General features: G+C 33.8%; 1 protein-coding gene across 2 annotated transcripts in view; it reads left to right on the plus strand.

Moving 5' to 3' along the window:
- Lmpt (Limpet) overlaps positions 1-20,000 on the plus strand; it is a 170,042-nt gene that overhangs the window by 5,939 nt on the left and 144,103 nt on the right. Inside the window, exon 1 of one of the 2 annotated variants that reach the window (XM_068378435.1) lies at positions 3,626-4,070. The exons of the other annotated variant lie outside the window; for it this stretch is intronic. Coding sequence (XP_068234536.1) covers positions 3,916-4,070 — 155 coding nt within the window. The 5' untranslated portion in view covers positions 3,626-3,915. Of the gene's footprint in view, positions 1-3,625; positions 4,071-20,000 lie in introns of those variants that run through there. 2 annotated transcript variants of the gene reach the window in all.

Genomic DNA, 20,000 nt, shown 5'->3' on the forward strand with positions numbered 1-20,000 from the left:
TATTACACAGATGTACGTGCGTATGTATCGAGTATGTGTAATATACAGTATATATATATATATATATATATATATATATATATATATATATATATATATATATATATACAGTATATATGTATATATATATATATATATATATATATATATATATATATATATATATATATATATATATATATATATATGCGGGGATATGCGGACGAACTATTGTGATTCATGTCGACGAGAGGTGTTTAAATTACTGGTTTGAGTCCTTCCTTTCACCTCTTAGACAAAATGACCAACTACCATAACTCAATAGACTTGTTCTAGGTTCTTTAAATATGGAGGTATACCTACCCTACGTGTCTGAAGCGACAGCTGCATACTTGCCATTGCATCATAACGCTATGAATATCATCTCTCTCTTGTAGCCAAAGACGATTTAGGGGTCTTTGGCCTCACAGTAGACAGCCAGGTGAGCTAAGTATCTTCCGAATGTTGCTGTCTGTCATGGCAGGTGAGAGATGGGGACCTCTTCACTGTAAAGAAGTGATTATTATCTACAGTAAACAAAATGTGAAGGAATATCAACCTCAACAATTATTAAATCTGTGAAATTGCGATTCAGGAATTGATAAGAAATGAACTGGGGAATACCGCTATCACTGAAAATGGAACGGTAAAAGAAAATTTAAGCATGCTCTTCGCACTCCCCAAGAAAGATAACCTCACCAAACTTTCAACTGGGTTCCACAAGGCACTAGAATAGTTGGAAGAACTAGGCCTATACGGCTGAGGACAATGAAACGTGAAGTAGGAGATGATGAATGGAGAAGTATTGATTTAAAAGTTCAAGATAGAGATGACTAGCGAAATATAACTGAGGCCCTTTGCGTCAATAGGCGTAGGAGGAAGAGGAGATGATGATGATGATGATGATTATAAAAAGGAAATTAGCAGTAAAAGTAAATGAATTGGGGAAAGGAAGATTATTACTAAGAAAAGAAATTGGCTTTGGAATTATACCCTACCAAAAGGTAGCATGATTATGGGGAATAACTCCAATGCTGATAGAAGAAAAGTAAGTGGGAGGAAGAATTCACCCACAGAAAATTAGAATTATAGTCGAGTCAGATTCACGCCCACATGATCATCGGCAAGATGAAATGTGTGGTATTAGAGCATCACACCCTCAGAAGAGAGAGATAGAAAGAGAAAAAAAAAGGTGATTTTAAGAGGCAATTAATAAAACCAGTAAAGCAAGGCTGATAAAGGGAGGACGAATTTCACTCTAATTAATTTATGAGACGAATATTATATCTAATACTGTTAGAGGTTTCTCTTGATTGAGGGTACACTCAGGCACACTAATTTATCCTATTTCTTACATCTCTTCTTGTTTTTATTTAAAGCTTATATATGAAAGATCTATTTTGATATTATTACTGTTCTATAAATATTTGATGTTATTACTGTTCTTTAAATATTTTGTTTTTATGGTTCACTACTTTTGTAGTTTTATCTATTTCCTTATTTCCTTTCCTTACTGGGTTATTTTTCCCTGTTGGAGCCGTGGGGCTTATAGAATCCTACTTTTCCAATTAGTGTTGGATACTAATTATATTAATGATGATAATAATAATGTGGGTTATAGTCCTCCTCGTTAGGTTATTTTTTTTTCTATCTACACTTATGTGTGAAGAAACCAACATGTGAAAGTGGGTTTCTTTTCTGCCTTTTAACCAAGAAAAGGGATTTTATTTTTGTTATAGTGAGATATTGCAGAGAATGCCCCGTCTCCCATAATGAGAAAATATAGTTGGAAGGTAGTGAAGCAAACCAGCTGTGGAGGTGGCTTGTGTTAGATGGCACGCACATATAGTGGTAATTTAATTGCATGCTGGAACAAGGAGAGCAAAAATACTGCAAATTTTCTTTCTCTCTCTCTCTCTCTCTAGAAACTTGCAATATTATTCAATGATGAATTCTGTTTGTTCATGAATATGGTTATAAGTTTATTTTACCCTTATCAGATGAGGTCTAACGTATATATATATATATATATATATATATATATATATATATATATATGTGTGTGTGTGTGTGTGTGTATATATAGGTATATATATAAATTATGTATATATATATATATGTATATATATGTATATATGTATATATAATATATATATATATATATATATATATATATATATACAGTATATATATATATTTATATATATATAAATATATACATATATATAAATATATATATATATATATATATATATATATATATATATATATTAATCGTCCAAGGACTAAATTTCATGATATACAAAGCAGTGAAAAATCAATTTTAAGAGACTTTGATAGGTAATGAACATTTATGAATATCATAAAGTTGCCTTCTCAACATATTTACCAGTGACGAATGCAGAATAGAATTCCATTTTATTCTCTTAAAGTTGGCAGCTTTAAGTATTGTGTGCATGCATACACTATAAACGTAAATGCGCAGATATATATATATATATATATATATATATATATATATGTAAGCCATGTATATTCAGGAATACTTTTAAGTGTTTTAATTTTTATGTTTTTGTTAAGAACCGAGTCACATGAGTTTATATGCAATTTTTTTTTCTTTGCTTATTCCTAAATTTATGAAACTGAATTTCATTATTGTTCATAAATTTTATGATAACAGTTCAAATACTATAAGTTTAAACATATCAAAGATTCAGTTATGTCTTATTAAATAATTGATTTTTGTTGAAGGAATTGAGAAAAAATCAAACTATTGAAAGAAGACATGAGATTGACTTATGAATTTGTTAAGTTGTAAATTTTAAATGGAAAAAGTAAATATCCAGTTAAAAGGCAAACTATATTTTGGAAAAGACAAGTATTCGAATCAGATATCAGAGGATGTAACCAATAGAATGCCAATATATATGTCTATATACTAAAAAGTCTATAAAAAGATAGTGTATGGGATGGGCGTGCGGATATATGAATAGATGGGTGTGAAAGCATAAGGGCGTGGAAGGCATTAGACGACCTTCAGACTTGAGATTTGGTAAGGGGGGTGGGGAGATACGACCCCAGTTCGCTCCACTTTACGAAAATAGAAACATTTTTGGAGGAAAAATATACGAATGTTGGCCGCCCAAGTCTCTGCTTAAAATCCACCAATGGGGCTCCTTTGCCGAATGGCTTCTCGACCAATCACATTCCGGAGCCGGTAACATGATGGGGGGAAAAAGGTTGCCAACTTATTGAGTGGTACCCTAACCATACAACTTCGATCTTCGAAATGCAGAGTCAATGAATTACGCATTACGCTGCTCTTTATTTTTTCTGTTGTTTCCAAGTTCATAACGGTCGTTGACCTCTTTGCTATTTGAGGATGCCATTTGCGGAAGGCGGCGACGAGCGTCTCTTTGCCAGGAGGTGCAATGGAAGGCCCAAGTTGGCAGAGATGTTGAAGAGGAAGGGAAAGCGAATGAGGGTCTTGAAGGGTGGGTGGGGAGGTGGGAGGGGAATGGCATTTTGTGGGAGGGGTGAAGGGGTGGGAGAGTTTTGACTTCCGCTGGAGAGGAGGAGGGCGCCACCCGCAAAGGGCAGCCCATACGCCCGTGAACCCCAGCTCCGGCGTGTCTTCGTGCCCTCCCTACGCCCTCCCCTGTGTGCACTCGCTACCGTCAGTGTCTCACTCTCGCAGCGGTAGTGAACAAGTGTCCTTCCTTGCCCTGTTCGAAGTGTGATATCTCCTCCTCTTGTATCCCCTCGTCTTCTTCCTCTACTTCTTCTTCTTCCCCTTTGAGAAGCCCTTTTCCCCAAGCGCCCCAAGTGCTTTAGGAATCATCCTCCTCTTCGCCTTCTTTATTTGACGAGTGTCTTAGGTAAAGAAAACTACCGAAAATGTCCGAGGTAATCAAGACCAAGAAGGGTGGCAAGAAGGTGACCACCAAGAAAGTGATTACCACCGAATCTTACGAGTCTTCTGACGGAGGAATGCTGGAGGGACCCATCATGCACATGGTGGAGTCCACCGAGGATAACAAGGAGAACTTCGGGTGAGGGTCAAATCGGCGGTACCCTCGAGGGAGGAACCACAAGGCCTTCGCAACTCACCCTCTCATCTACTCTATTCCCTCACAAAGACCACATGATATATCATCCTAAATTAATCATTCAGTTTCTGTACAACTGTATTCCCTCACGAAGACCACATACTATATCATCCTAAATTAATCATTCAGTTTTTATACAACTGTATTCCCTCACAAAGACCACATACTATATCATCCTAAATTAATCATTCAGTTTTTATACAACTGTATTCCCTCACAAAGACCACATACTATATCATCCTAAATTAATCATTCAGTTTCTGTACAACTGTATTCCCTCACAAAGACCACATACTATATCATCCTAAATTAATCATTCAGTTTTTATACAACTGTATTCCCTCACAAAGACCACATACTATATCATCCTAAATTAATCATTCAGTTTCTGTACAACTGTATTCCCCCACGAAGACCACATACTATATCATCCTAAATTAATCATTCAGTTTTTATACAACTGTATTCCCTCACAAAGACCACATACTATATCATCCTAAATTGATCATTTGCTTTCTATACTACTGTATTCCCTCACAAAGACCACATACTATATCATCCTAAATTAATCATTCAGTTTCTATACAACTGTATTCCCTCAACAAGACCGCATAATATATCATCCTAAAGTAATCATTCAGTTTCCATTCACATTTTTAACACTCCCATAACAGACTACTGAATTTTTATCGTAGTGTTAGATATACATTTCAATGTTCAAATTTAGTTTTTAACTAAGTAGGATATGTTAGGTTTACATGTAAATTGCCCAAGTCAAATATTTGATAACAGATTTAGCTACCACATTGATTTAACCTATTTTTATTTATATCGAATCAGAAATCTAGAAACTTTAAAAATTTTTATTTTTCAAGAAATCGTCAGGGGGCCTTTTAGAGTATTCGTTGCATATCTAGACGTAATTAGTCTCAAACAGACGTTCTTTTATTCTATAAAAGGTATTTTTAACGAATTCAGTGTAGGTCACCTTTATTATCTCGTGAAAGTTCAGGAAATATACGAGTATGTCGGCCCTTGGGATCTTAATTCTGGCAAAGCACCAAATTAATTAGCTGAACTTTGACAAAGTCTTGCACCTCTCTCATGACGTTATTGGAGAGTTCAGGCTGACTTTTGCCACCAGATTGGTTTTTTATGTTGGAATCTCAAAAAGGAAAAAGAACATAAATGGTAATTTTGATTTGTTCTGAACTGCCAGGAAGCGTTCATTTTTCATTGAAGTAAAGTCAATATAGGAAAAGTAAATCTTCATTATAGGAAAACATTTTAATTTCTTTCAGAAGTTATTCTTATTGAGCCTATCACCACCTTTATTTGCAATCTCCAAGTCATATTACCCAATTAGGCCATGATATTTTGATTACCGTAAAATTGAACCAAAAAAAAAAAATATGAGTGAATATCAGTTTTAATTGAGTTGTTATTAAATTAACTTAAAGATGTGTAAATAAACTAATTCTTTTTCTATTCTATGGAGGAAAATGCTCGTAATTATGATAAATTTCCTTTAAACAATTAAAGGGGTTGATTGTAAATGATTTTTCATTGGAAGACGTGAAATTTTAAAATCGAATCTTATTTGTCAAAATATCCATTGGTTCAATGTTATTCCAGATTACATCTTGCAGCCATTAGAAAAAAAAATGCAAATAGTTATTTTTCTGCGCTTGAATTACCTTCTTAATGTAACGATACGGAAGAAAATTAATTAAGATTACGAGTATGTATCCTATAGAGTATTGAAAAATAATTATTTTAGTTACACATCTTTACGTTCGCTTAATAACCATTCAATTAAACCTTTGATATTCTCTCGTATTTTGGTTCAATTTCACGGTACTCAAAATATCGGCCTAATTGGCTATTATGACAGGGAGATGGAGCCCGGGAGGTAACCACGGATATAAATGGGTCCCAAAAATAACTTGAGCATACCTTGAGGAAGGAAAATATACTTCAGAGATTATAATAAATTATGATAAAAGGTTATTTTTATCAATGAGCCGGGAAGAAGAATCTCCTAGCTTTAGATTCTCTGACTCACACAGGGGGGAGGAAAGAGGGGGGGGGGGGTGGAGCTTCATCCACCCTATACCTCTTTTTCATAAGGTGGGACGCTTTGCCAATAAGCGACGCTGAGCTTATTTCCAAGTATTTATATCCTTATCATTAGCATTACTTGCTAAGCTAAAACCCTAGTTGGAAAAGCAGGATGCTATAAACCCAAGTGGTCCAACAGGGAAAAATAGCACATTGAGGAAAGGATATTAGGAAACTACAAGAGAAGTAATTAACAATTGAAAAAAAGGTTTTATTTAGTGCAATTGAATTTCTTGTCACTTGTTTCCCTACACTTAAAGATTTCCATTAAAAAAACGGTAAATCCCTGGCAACATTTATTCCAGAATTTTTACCGTTTTAAAAACGGATATAATGACGTTAAGGAGTGATATTACGGTCACCAAACCGTAAAAGATAATAAGAAAGTAAGCTAAAATTACGGTCGTCTTTATTTTACTGAAATACGGCTGAGAGCAATGTATTTTTACGGAAAATTTCCGATTAAAATTACGGTTTTTATTTAACAATGTACTAAATGGCTTTTTGGATATTCTGTTTAACTATGGAAACTAAATCTTACGATTTTAGAAATGGAAATTCAAATGGTATATGGTACCTGTACAGAAGGGGAAAATTGCGAGCTACAGTAGCCTACAAACTCTAAACAATCGCAACGTACTATGTGGCCCAGGGCCGGGCCATGTAGCCCAAATTCAGAAATTTTTTATTGCCCTTTTGGCAAACTTTGCTTCGTTCCTTTGAAGACGCCGATTTGGGAATTATGGTTTAATTTTAGTTTTGAAATAATGTTATTAGACATTATGTTGCTTCGTAGAATGATTAAGATGTAACGAAATAGCGAAAAAATAATCAAATCCTAATTTTAGGGTTAAATTTGAGTAGGTACATGAATCAGATAACAGTTGTGAATAAGCAGTTTTTCACCAGACAATTCTTCAATATCGTAATGATTCGGGAGCTCTTACTTTTAGAACATAGAAAGACACTAAAACCAATTTATATATTGATATAAAACCAATTTATAAATTGATATAAAACATTACAGAAGGTATATGCAAATAAATTTGCAATATCAGCATAGCTGTCAGTATAAAGTTAATCTCCCCAGACACTCAAAAAATGCAATTTTTGCAATTGACACTTCAGATTATAGTATGTTACACTGAACAACAGTAAAGGCGCTGAGTTAAGCAAAATTCTTGAACACTTCTGAATATGAAATGTTACTCTATACAGCAATAATTAATGGCGCTGAATTTTTTTTAAATAGAAAGGAAAGCCTTATGAAGTAGTCACATTCGCAGAGTAAGTACTATGATCCAGGTATATGTGAACTATCGCTTGCTTTAGCGGCGTTACGGAATTTGATGATTATTGAAATCTCACAGATGTTGGCACCGGCTATTTATGGCCTGTTAGTCACTCGCCTGAAAATAATGAAGTGAGAGACAAGATATTTAGTTCTAATATGGAAGGATAAAGGAGAATTATAAGAGAGTGAGTGCCATATGGGGATGAGATCATGATGAGGGGTAAATGGAGATGGTTTAGACATGCTCTTTGCATTCCCCAAAGGGAGATTAGTTCACCAAACTTTCAACTAGGCTCCACAAGGCACTAGAAGAGTTAGAAGACCCAGGCATACAGGGCTGAGGACTATAAATCATGAAGTAGGAGGTGATGGATGGAGAAATATTGAATTAAAAGCTAAAGATACAGACGACTGACGAAATTTAACCTAGTCCCTTTGGGTTAATAGGCGTAGGAGGAGATGATGATGATGAATATGGAAAGAATTCAAGTCTCTGAAGCTGCTTTTAATAAAAAGATGGTCGGATTAGGTTGGCTGTACGTGACGTGACAAACCAGTTGATTGAGCTTTTTTTAATTCATTTGGTAATATAAGATTAATTCATTTAAATTGGAGAATCTTATTCCAGCTTAGTGCTTTCTTGATTTTGGATTAATTTAGAATGGAGAGAATAGTTTTATGGACGCCGTTTTTGTATGTGGATCAGATTTAGTGTTCGAATACATTTCATAGAAATGTTTTATGGGATGTTCTCTGCATTCAAGTGACAGAGAATTAAAAATAAATTTGCCATCCATCCATCCCTCTCTCTCTCTCTCTCTCTCTCTCTCTCTCTCTCTCTCTCTCTCTCTCTCTCTCTCTCTCTCTCTCTCTCTCTCTCTCGGAAAATTTTAAAGACTAGAATCTCGATACACACAAATTTACTCTTTCGTCATAAACCAATGATCGTACTTTCTCTTATTTGATCTTTCTTAAAAGTCTAAGTAACAGTAAATCATTGTTTACATTTCTTCTAAAAAGGGACAATTTCCTGACAGCTGTCCAATGAAAGAAACTGTCCGCGTATATGAATTGTGGCGGCGTCAATGATCTTAGATGTCAGGGTGCCTGAAACCTTCTATCAATCAATCAGTCAATATGAATTGTGGCAGGTGTGAGAATTGTTAGACACTAAGCTAATTTATTTAAGGAGAGGAGAAGTATATACTATATCTAAATATATTTAAGGAGAAAATTAGTATCAATCGAAACTCGCTTCATAAATTTCTAGGTTTAAAAACTCTTGTTACCACAATCTATCTTTCTATTGTAAATTATAATAGCATCTCTTTTGCAGGAATTATAGAAACATATACCAGAGTATCTTATTGCTTAAAATGCTTTGATAGTTATTTTGATATAATGGAATGAAAATTATTCAGTAAAAGCAAATAATCATATTTACATAATTTTTTTTTTCTTTGTCCAATTGGAAAAGTTATTTTAGACTTAGTTACCACGTCTTTTTATCGTATGGGATTGTATTCTTACTGCTCGCCAGAACATGAATGGTAACTTTGATTTATGCTGAACTGTAAAGAAGCTTTCATTTTCTATCGAACTAGAGTCAATATAGGAAAGTAAAAACATTTTGATATCTTTTAGAAGTAGTTCTGAATGAGCCTATCGCCACTTTTATTTGCAATGTCCCGAAATGGCTTTCAAGTCAATATGGCTCTCATTCAATGTGTAGAGAAAATTAATACAGGATCTTGTAAGAAGAAGCGAAGGTTTTTAACGCATTAGGCGTTGGAAACCGCGATCATTAATTAGGTGGAGATAAGCATTGAAGAAAATATTCAAAGGAAAATAATTTGAATTAATTTAGAAATAAATCGATGTTAATCAGAGACGATATGATGAATCTGTTAGAAATTCTCATCAGTCCGTTGACATTAATTTTTTCAAAAATAAGAAAAATTGGAAGTTACAATTTATGAAATTGATGTTATAATTGTCTTGCTTGAATGCGTACACAATTTGAATAAAACTAATCGCTAGTATCTTTCCAATATTTATATCCAATTATATTTAATTAACTTAAGAAAGTCATATAGGAATTATTGCATTATTTAAACACTTTGCATTAGTTCTTTAGAATCATTGCTGAAATCATGGTGATTACTTGCAAATGTAAGAAATTATCCATAGCAAATGCTTTATACATTGTTATGATATCTTTTGTTCATATTTTATAGTGCATTTGATTGTAATATTTCCAAAGAATACAGTTTCATTTAATATTTTAGTAATAATTTTCTGTTGCATAGAACTGAAATTTATAAGAATACAATACATGTCACTAGATTTTACTGTAGTACAGTCATAGCATTTATTAATTAAAGTAAACATTACATTAGATTTCGTAGAGATTTTTTCACAGGTAATTCACATCACATTGAAATAAAATAAAATGCTGCAGAAAATATTACATTAGGCTGAAACTTCTACAGAATACTTAACCAAATATTCATGATTATACAACACTTGTTATTAATTATGCCATTGATTATACATGACCTGTTTTCATCATGAAACAACATCACCTCCCCCCCCCCCATTTCCATTTCCATCTCCCTCTGGGGTATCGCGGCCCGAAGGTCTTATTAATTACAGGTAATTATCATAAGCCATCTGTTGTTTACGTCTGCAATATTGGTGTTTATCTTAACTTTAATGCTAATATGCTGCTCTTGGCCTCATGCTTTTGGTCTGGAGGAGGAAGTATGCTTTATTTATTTTTGAAGTAATTGTATATTTGATATTTTCTATGTCTTTTATTATTTTTTATATTGATAGATTTTTTTTATGCTGTAGTATTTCGTTTTATAACTATTTCGTTTGTTTGACTACTCTAGACTCTGAAAATTCTCTCTCTCTCTCTCTCTCTCTCTCTCTCTCTCTCTCTCTCTCTCTCTCTCTCTCTCTCTCTCTCTCTCTCTCTCTCTCTCTCTCTCTCTTTATTTTTTGCACACACACATATATATGTATATATATATGTGTGTGTGTCTGTATGTATATATACAGTGTATATAGTGTATATATACATATACATATATAAGTATATATTTATGTATATGCATGTGTATATATATATACATACATACATATATATCATATATATATGTGTGTGTATATATATATATATATATGTATATATATATATATAATATATATATATATATATATATATATATATATATATATATATATAAATAAGTACGAATACTTGATGGTAGCATGAGCACTATTTTTTTTTCTTTGTTTCCTTTCTATTTTTTTTTTTTCATTTTTCAATTGCTTCTCATACATATGTCAACAAATATGTTCACAGTATTTTCTATGACTTGATTGATAGAAATTGAAGTTGGCCCAGCTAATGTTTTTAACCGTAGTATTCACTGTAGCATTGTTTGAGTGAAGAAAGTGATGGCAGTACTATTATTTAATGCACATTAATAATGATTGATTTACTGCGTAACAAGTTCTCCTTTTTAAACTTGGGTGCTTTTAATTCTTGTTTACACACTGAAAATTATTGGTAATATTCTCGTATTTTGTTCGTATTATGGTCTTAAGACTGGATAAATTATTATTATTATTATTATTATTATTATTATTATTATTATTATTATTATTATTATTATATAAACGAAGATAATCCAATCTCTCTTTTTAATTCTCGAGGTATGATGTCCACTTTTACATATATTTTTGATAATTCACCTCTCATGCAATTTTTTATTTATATTTTGCTATAAAGATATAATTCTAAAATTCAAGGATAATCGAGATAACGATGTCGGTGAAATAATTATCGACGAGAGTTATAGAAAGTAACTTATGGGTGTTTGCTCTGTCAGTTCCTACATAAATGTTAATGTTGCAAAAGGTTTCCATCCCAGATGATAACAGTTTATTGCTGTTGTATCTTATTTTTTTGTCTTCACTATGAATTAACAAATGATAAATTTTGGATCATAGGTTTCATGTGACTCTACTTAGAGTTCTTGTGGCTACTTCCTCGAAGAATGATTAATTATATATAATATAGATCTGTATCTTTTCTGATTCTTCTCAAAATAATTTAGTATTGAAGATTAACTATTGATTTTGTTAACAAGACACTTATTAGATAAAGGAAGAACACAGTTAAGATACCACTCCCATTGGATGTCTTCTCGTGGGTGATAAGTCAGGATAATGTAGACAAAACAGGTCCAGCCCTTTAAGCATTTTTATTTGCGTCTATTTTAAGATCCCACTCTTTTTACTACTGTTTCAGATGATAAACAGTTCTTCCATTCGTGAAGAGGAGAGTTATTGTAACCTTTGAGAAGATAATTCTGATTTGAACTTTTAAGAAGATTCTGATTGGAATTTATAAGGATTCTGATTTGAATTTTTAACAAGATTCTTATTTGAACTTTTAAGGAGATTCTGATTTGAATTTTTAACAAGATTTTGATTTGAATTTTTAACAAGATTCTGATTGGAATTTTTAACAAGATTCTGATTGGAATTTTCAAGAAGATTCTGATTGGAATTTATAAGGATTCTGACTGGAATTTTTAACAAGATTCTGATTGGAATTTTCAAGAAGATTCTGATTGGAATTTATAAGGATTCTGATTGGAATTTTTAGCAAGATTCTAATTGGAATTTTCAAGAAGATTCTGATTGGAATTTATAAGGATTCTGATTGGAATTTTTAACAAGATTCTGATTGGAATTTTCAAGAAGATTCTGATTGGAATTTATAAGGATTCTGACTGGAATTTTTAACAAGATTCTGATTGGAATTTTCAAGAAGATTCTGATTGGAATTTATAAGGATTCTGATTGGAATTTTTAGCAAGATTCTAATTGGAATTTTTAAGAAGATTCTGATTGGAATTTATAAGGATTCTGATTTGAATTTTTAACAAGGTTCTGATTTGAACTTTTAAGAAGATTCTGATTTGAATTTATAAGGAGATTCTGATTGTAATTTTTAACAAGATTCTGATTTGAACTTTTAACAAGATTCTGATTTGAACTTTTAAAAAGATTCTGATTTGAACTTTTAACAAGATTCTGATTTGAACTTTTAAAAAGATTCTGATTTGAACTTTACGAGGATTCTGATTTGAACTTTTAACAAGATTCTGATTTGAACTTTTATGACAATTCTGATTTGAACTTTTAAGAAGATTCTGATTTGAGCTTTTAAGAAGATTCTGATTTGAACTTTTAAGATGATTATGATTCGACAGGACCTCTTACATTGGGAAGCCGCGGGGTTTCCCAGCAATCCTGTTAGTTTATGACTAGGAGAATTAATACTATTCTTCTTACAAGGTTAATCATGACCCCAAGGATAAACCTCTAACCGTAACCTCTTCAATATTCTCATTAAATCGGGCGCCATAAGAATATCTTCTGGAACTATCGGGAGAATTTTAACTGATTTAGTGTATTGCATTATTTTCAAATATTTTATTCAAGCTTAAAGGCCGCTCTCGAATGGCAGAAGCAAGGTACAGTGCCCCAGAGACTGACTATATATACATATGATCAGCGGCCCAAGTCCCCTCTCCACCCAGGCTAGGACCAAGGAGGGCCAGGCAATGGCTGCTGATGACTCAGCAGATGGATCCATAGGCTCCCCCAAACCTCCTATCCTTAGCTCACCAGGATGGCGAGGTTCCAGCGAAGAAAGAAACTAACAAGTTTGAGCGGGACTCGAACCCCAGTCTGGCAACACCAGGCAAGACCGCTACCTCTAGGCCACCATAACCTAGGTTATTCGTATAAAAAAATAAGTGTGTTAACCCATTAACAGCAATCGGAAGATAATCTACAGGGCCAAATGAGGTGCAATGCGCAAAAGAAGGCGCCAAAACAAAAGCCGGTGTTTTGGCGCGTTCCATTGTGCATGACTCTTTTAACTCTTGGAGATGGGTGTGTCCCTCTCTCGTTTTCCCTCGTTTTAAATGGAAGTTATTTCTTATTTTCTCTCATGAAAGGTATGCCGTAGACTGTTTCCGGGTGTAAAGACAGGTGCTTGAGTCATGACACGTGTGGGTTTGATTGGGGGTGGGTGGGAGATGGTAGGCGGTGGGGCGGGCGGTTGTTTTTTGAGATTGACAGGGCGTGGGTGGAAGCGGCTGCTTTGCCGGGTCGTTGCGAATTTCGCCATGATCGTAAATTTGTCGTATTGGTTACGAGAGAGAGAGAGAGAGAGAGAGAGAGAGAGAGAGAGAGAGAGAGAGAGAGAGAGAGAATTAAGGGTCTATGGTTTCCTGTTTACGTATGAGTATATATTAAAAACAGTCTGAAGTTGAGCGGTGGGGGAGGGAACGCGAATGTAAACTTAGCTCTTTGCCGAAGCCTTGGCACACGACTGTGAGGTGCTATTGCGGAAATAAGGGAGCAAGTTAGTTTTGACACACGGGGTATAGAGTAACAGTTACAAATAAGAAATGATTTTACTGTGTGGATTATTAATTTATTGGTTTCAACTCTTAGCAAGCAGGTACATATTTAGATGTATAGGTTGCCTATCTATCTGTATATTACACGAGAGAAAATGAATGGAAAAGTCTTGGAAAAAAGAATCAATTAATGATGACTGCTGAAGAGCCTTCACTTGGCAATGCTCGTGTTGTTTTTAATTCGTAAAAATAATCTTTAATGTAGCAGGAAGTGCTTTTCTTTACTCGCTGCCAAACAACACTTGTATTTAAAATAAAAGACTCTCTCTGCTGATATGATGAGAGAGAGAGAGAGAGAGAGAGAGAGAGAGAGAGAGAGAGAGAGAGAGAGAGAGAGACTGAGACTGTGCATTGTGGTTTGCAGTAGATGAAATGATCCTAGCTTACCCATTTTTTTTTAGGGGGGGGATCGGTAAATACCCGCTCACTTAAGATTTATATGAATATAGGCAAGTAAAATGATTTATATATGTGTTATGAATTATATATTATTTTTATTGTTTATCTTAATCATTTATTATTAATAATATTGCAATGATTTTTATTATTGGATATTATTATTATTATTATTATTATTATTATATTTCATTTAAAGATGTCTTTAACATAGAAATACATTTTTGAGTAAACAAGTTATCATAGATCACGTTTCAAATTTTATTATGATGTCATTAGCATGATGTAAATTAATTCACGTTAATACTTTCCTGGCAATTTCTCGTTTCACAGTAAAAATACTGTTTAGGCTCAAAATATATCAAATAAATCCTGAGAAACATTAAAATTTATTCTCTCGATGATATATTTTTTTTCTTTTTCATAAAGATACTTATTCAAAGAATTCCATTTGTACAAAGAGTATAGTTATATATTAATGCAATTGAAGATACGATTGGAAAGCTGGTGATTTATTTTCTATGAAAATTTTTTTTCTGTACAATACAAAGTTAAAAGGTGTCTGGTTTCAGTTCAAGTATCGTCAAAGTAGATAATCACCAGAACGTTAGTCTGGCGAGCCCAATCTCAGCAGTGGCCTCATTAGTAAACAGCTTAAACTTACGGTCCCTGGCTGGGATCGATGTGCTGCCATGCGAATGCCAGGCGAACACGTTACCACTGTACTAGTCTCATTGCAACATTATGTAAATATTCATATCGTATGAGTAAATATGTATTCATAGAAATAATACATTTCAATGTATTTCTAGACCTTGCCCTTCAGTTGTTTTCTAGGACACCAACTTAGCCCAATGCTATTTTATTCCAGTAAAAAAGATAAAAAATAAAAAAAAAAAATAAAGTTCAGAGTTTTTAAAATTCGCATAATAATTTTTTTGTTATCAAAATAAATTTGTGAAACCCCTCTATAAATAGAAGTATGGTAATAAAAGTAAATAAGTGTTAGAGCTTAATGTGCTCTCAGGAACAGAATTCCTGATGAGCTCTCCGGAACAGAATTCCTAATGTGCTCTCTGGAACAAATTCCTAATGAGCTCTCCGGAATAGAATTCCTAATGTACACTCTGGAACAGAATACCTAATGTGCTTTCCGGAATAGAATTGCTAATGTGCTCTCTGGAACAGAATTCGTAATGTGCTCTCCGGAACAGAATTCCTAATATGCTCTCTGGAATAGAATTCCTAATGTGCCCTCCATTCAGAATTCCCAATGTACCCTCTGGAATAGAATTCCTAATATGCCCTCTGGAATAGAATTCCTAATGTGCCCTCCAGAATAGAATTCCTAATGTGCTCTCCGGAACAGAATTCCTAATGTGGTTTCCAGAACAAAATTCCTAATATGCTCTCAATTCCTAATATGCTCTCCGGAATAGAATTCCTAATATGCTCTCCGGAATAGAATTCCTAATGTGCTCTTCGGAACAGAATTTCTAAGGTGCTCTCCAGAAGAGAATTCCTAATGTGCTCTTCGGAACAGAATTCCTAATGTGCTCTCCAGAACAGTATTCCAAATAAGCTCTCTGGAACAGAATTCCTAATGTGCTCTCCGGAACAGAATTCCTAATGTGCTCTTCGGAACAGAATACATAATGTGCTCTACGGAACAGAATTCCTAATGTGCTCTCCAGAATAGAATGCCTAATGGGCTCTCTGAAATAGAATTCCTAATATGCTATCTGGAACAGAATTCCTAATGGGCCCTCCAGAATAGAATTCCTGATGTACTCTCCTGAACAGAATTCCTGATGTACTCTCCTGAACAGAATTCCTGATGTACTCTCCTGAACAGAATTCCTAATGTGCCCTCTGGAATAGAATTCCTAATTTGCCCTCTGCAATAGAATTCCTAATGTTCCCTCTGCAATAGAATTCCTAATGTGCCCTCCAGAATAGAATTCCTAATGTTCTTTCTGGAACAGAATTCCTAATGTGCACTCCGGAATATAATTCCTAATATGCTCTCCGGAACAGAATTCGTATTTTGCTCTCCAGATGAGAATTCTTAATGGGGTCTACGGGACAGAATTCCTAATGAGCACTCCGAAACAGAATTCCTAATGTGCTCTCTTGAATAGAATTCCTAATGTGCCCTCTGGAATAGAATTCCTAATGTGCCCTCTGGAACAGAATTACTAATGTGCTCATCTGAATAGAATTCTTAATGTGCCCTCTGGAACAGAATTACTAATGTGCTCTTCGGAATAGAATTCCATATAATGAACCCTTCCCAAACGTGCCGTGAATTCAGAACTGAACGGGCGATTTGCATGACACATATATCAGTCTTTCTCTTGACCTCATATGTACCATTCGCATGCATAGGGAATATAAAGATAACAGATAGTCCATGAAATAATTCAATTTGTGAAGTTCATGACGGGTTACAATTGAAATGAAAATACATAGCATTTACGGTCAAATGTTCAAACTTGTAGCAAATTATTTTATGTTGAACAGGGTGACATAAGTCTTTTTATAGTTTATGTATGAAAGATCCATTTTAATGTTGTTGCTGTTTTTTAGATATTTTGTTTTAATTTTCCATTATTTCTCTTATCGTTTATTTAGTATTGCCTTTCAATTCACCGAGCTTGTATCGTGAAAAAATGTAACATTTTTATTATTATTATTATTATTATTATTATTATTATTATTATTATTAGCTAAGCTATAACAATAATTGGAAAAGCAGGATGCTATAAGCCCAAGGGCTCCAACATGAAAAAATAGCCTAGTGAGGAAAGGAAACTAGAATATACAGTAAACAAACTACAAAAGCTATTTTTTTAATCCAAAAGTTGTTGTTGTTGTTGTTGTTGTTCTTCTTCTTCTTCTTCTTCTTCTTCTTCTTCTTCTTCACGTCAATATTATCATTCTGTTGTAATTCAAGTCAAAATGTAATTTCGATTTATACAATTTAGTTTGTGAGGGACGGCGTTTGAAACGACAGTGTTTACGTTTAGCGCAGGGCTGTGTGAATTCACGGTGGGTGGAATGGTAGCGAAGATGGGGAGGCAGAAGGCAGCTGTTCCCTGTGGGTGTATATATGTACGTATGTACCGCCGGGCACTAGAGCTCCCAAAATAGTGGCCCCCCTTCTACCTTTCAAGTTACAGCCACCCTCTGCATGGCACTTGCCTCATCTTACTTCACCTTCCGCCGCCCCAGCATCAGATTCCATTTTAATGGCAATCCACCGCATTCTTTTCCCCTTAAAAAAATATTCCCCATGGCTCTTGTCAATATTGTGCAAAAAAGTAAATAAATGAAAAAATGGTAAAGGTATATAGATAAAGAAGATTAAGTCAATAAAAAATAATAATGAGGACTATGATGCGTTAAGTAGATGATGATGAATGGAGAAGTATTAAATTTAAAGTTCAAGATAGAGACGGCTGGCGAAATCTAACCCGGGCCCTTTGCGTCAATAGGCATAGTAGGAGATGATGATGATGATGACAAGTATAGATAGGTAACTTTAGATATCTCTCATAATAAAGTTAATTTGTTTTTTTTATTCCGTGGCACCTCAGTTTTTTTCCCCTCTTTCCTACCTACATTTTTTTCTTTCTTATTTAGGCGTTCGTTTACTCTTACTGTAATTTCTCCCTTTTCATTTCATTTCGGTCTTATTCTTTTCTTTTATGTTCACTTCTTTAGCTTTGTTACATTACGGTATTTTTCCATTTTCGTGAATTTCCCCCCTGCACATCCATATTTTCCTACTTCTGATTTAAGTTAATTTCTACCCTTTGTTGAGTTTCCGCTCTCCTGTCTGTCAATCAATTTCCTTTTTAGTTTTTTTTTTCCATCATTTCAGTTTAATTTTTTACATTTAGGTTCTGCCTTTGTTTTTATTGATCTCACCACTCACGCTTTTGATGCGTCATGCCGGAATAATTACAGTACTTACAATCGGAAGTGTATTGCCTCTTATTTAAAAATTCTTCTTCTTCTTCTTCTTCTTCTTCTTCTTATTATTATTATTATTATTATTATTATTATTATTATTATTATTATTATTATTACTATTACTTGCTAAGCTACAACCCCAGTTGGTAAAGCAGGATGCTTTAAGTCCAGGGGCTCCCACAGGGAAAATAGCCCAGTGAGGAAAGGAAATAAGGAAAAATTAAATATTTTGAGAACCGTAACAACTTTAAAATGAAAATTAGATACCCTTATTTTTGGATATATTTCTTGGGCCGTTTTTGGATCTTTTAAATTTTACATCTAAAGTTCTACTTTTTTTGCCCTCTTTATTATTGAGTTGACATAGGGTATTGATTTTTGTCTCTTATTTGATGTCTCGGTTTGTTCTTGCCTACTTTTTTACCAAAGATTTTTTTTTTTTATCACCAAAGTTTGAGTTTTTTCATATTGTTGAGAAATATACAGAGTATTACACTCTTAATTTTATTTATACAATTTTTTTTTTCTAGCATCAATTGTCCATTTCTTTTGTTGGATTTTGCCCAACCTTGTGATTGCGTGTCATTTGATTCTTACTTTTATCAGTGGCCACCAAACATCATGAAAACTATAATTCTTATATATTTGCCTTTGCATAATCAACATTAGACTTTCGGTAACACGACATTTTACTTGTCCTACAATTGTGCTACACTCAAGGGAAGAAATTTTTACATATTTGTTGTTATTTTTAGGTAAATAACAATTTCATAAGTTGGTTTCAACGATTTACTTGGTTACCATCTTAATTACTAGGGAAAATTAGGTGAAGTTTAAATTACGTCATTCTAGTTTACACCGTCTCAATGTACACCTTAGAAGTGTTTCAATAATTGATGTTTCATCAAGTAATAGGCAGTGCAATCATGTGAACTTTTTATGGTTCTTTGGGTGTTGTGAACTAATGGTAGTCTTCGACTGAAGATTCCTGTGACGGAGTTTGGTCGTACAAGTCCACCGTCCACAAGTAAATGGTCACCAACATCTGCAGAAGTCAAGGAAGATGCCGATGGGTTGGCAATCTTGTCCATAAAAATTTTCTGAGGAAAAAACAAGAACAAAAAACAGGGCTTACCGACGTAAAGGCATATGGTGTAAAATATTCCTTCACGCATTGATATATATACGCAAACCCATATATATATATATATATATATATATATATATATATATATATATATATATATATATATATATATATATATATAATGTATGTATATTTATATGCAATTACATGTATACAAAACAACAATGAATACAGTCGTTTCTAGTCCATCGCAGGATAAAGGCCTCAGACATTTCCTTATTTATGCCTGGGGTATGCAGTTTTCATCACCACGCTGGTCATTGCAGATTGGTGATGGTGGGAGATTTTCGTATGATCGCTCACAGAAAACCAACCTAGTTTGAATGGCCCTGATTAGTACAGCTTTGCTGATCATGGCGATACACAAATCCTTTCGCATCGTTATTGTATCCCCACAAGAGAGAGAGAGAGAGAGAGAGAGA

This window comes from Palaemon carinicauda, chromosome 8, assembly GCF_036898095.1.
Source record: "Palaemon carinicauda isolate YSFRI2023 chromosome 8, ASM3689809v2, whole genome shotgun sequence".
Lineage (NCBI taxonomy): Eukaryota > Metazoa > Arthropoda > Malacostraca > Decapoda > Palaemonidae > Palaemon > Palaemon carinicauda.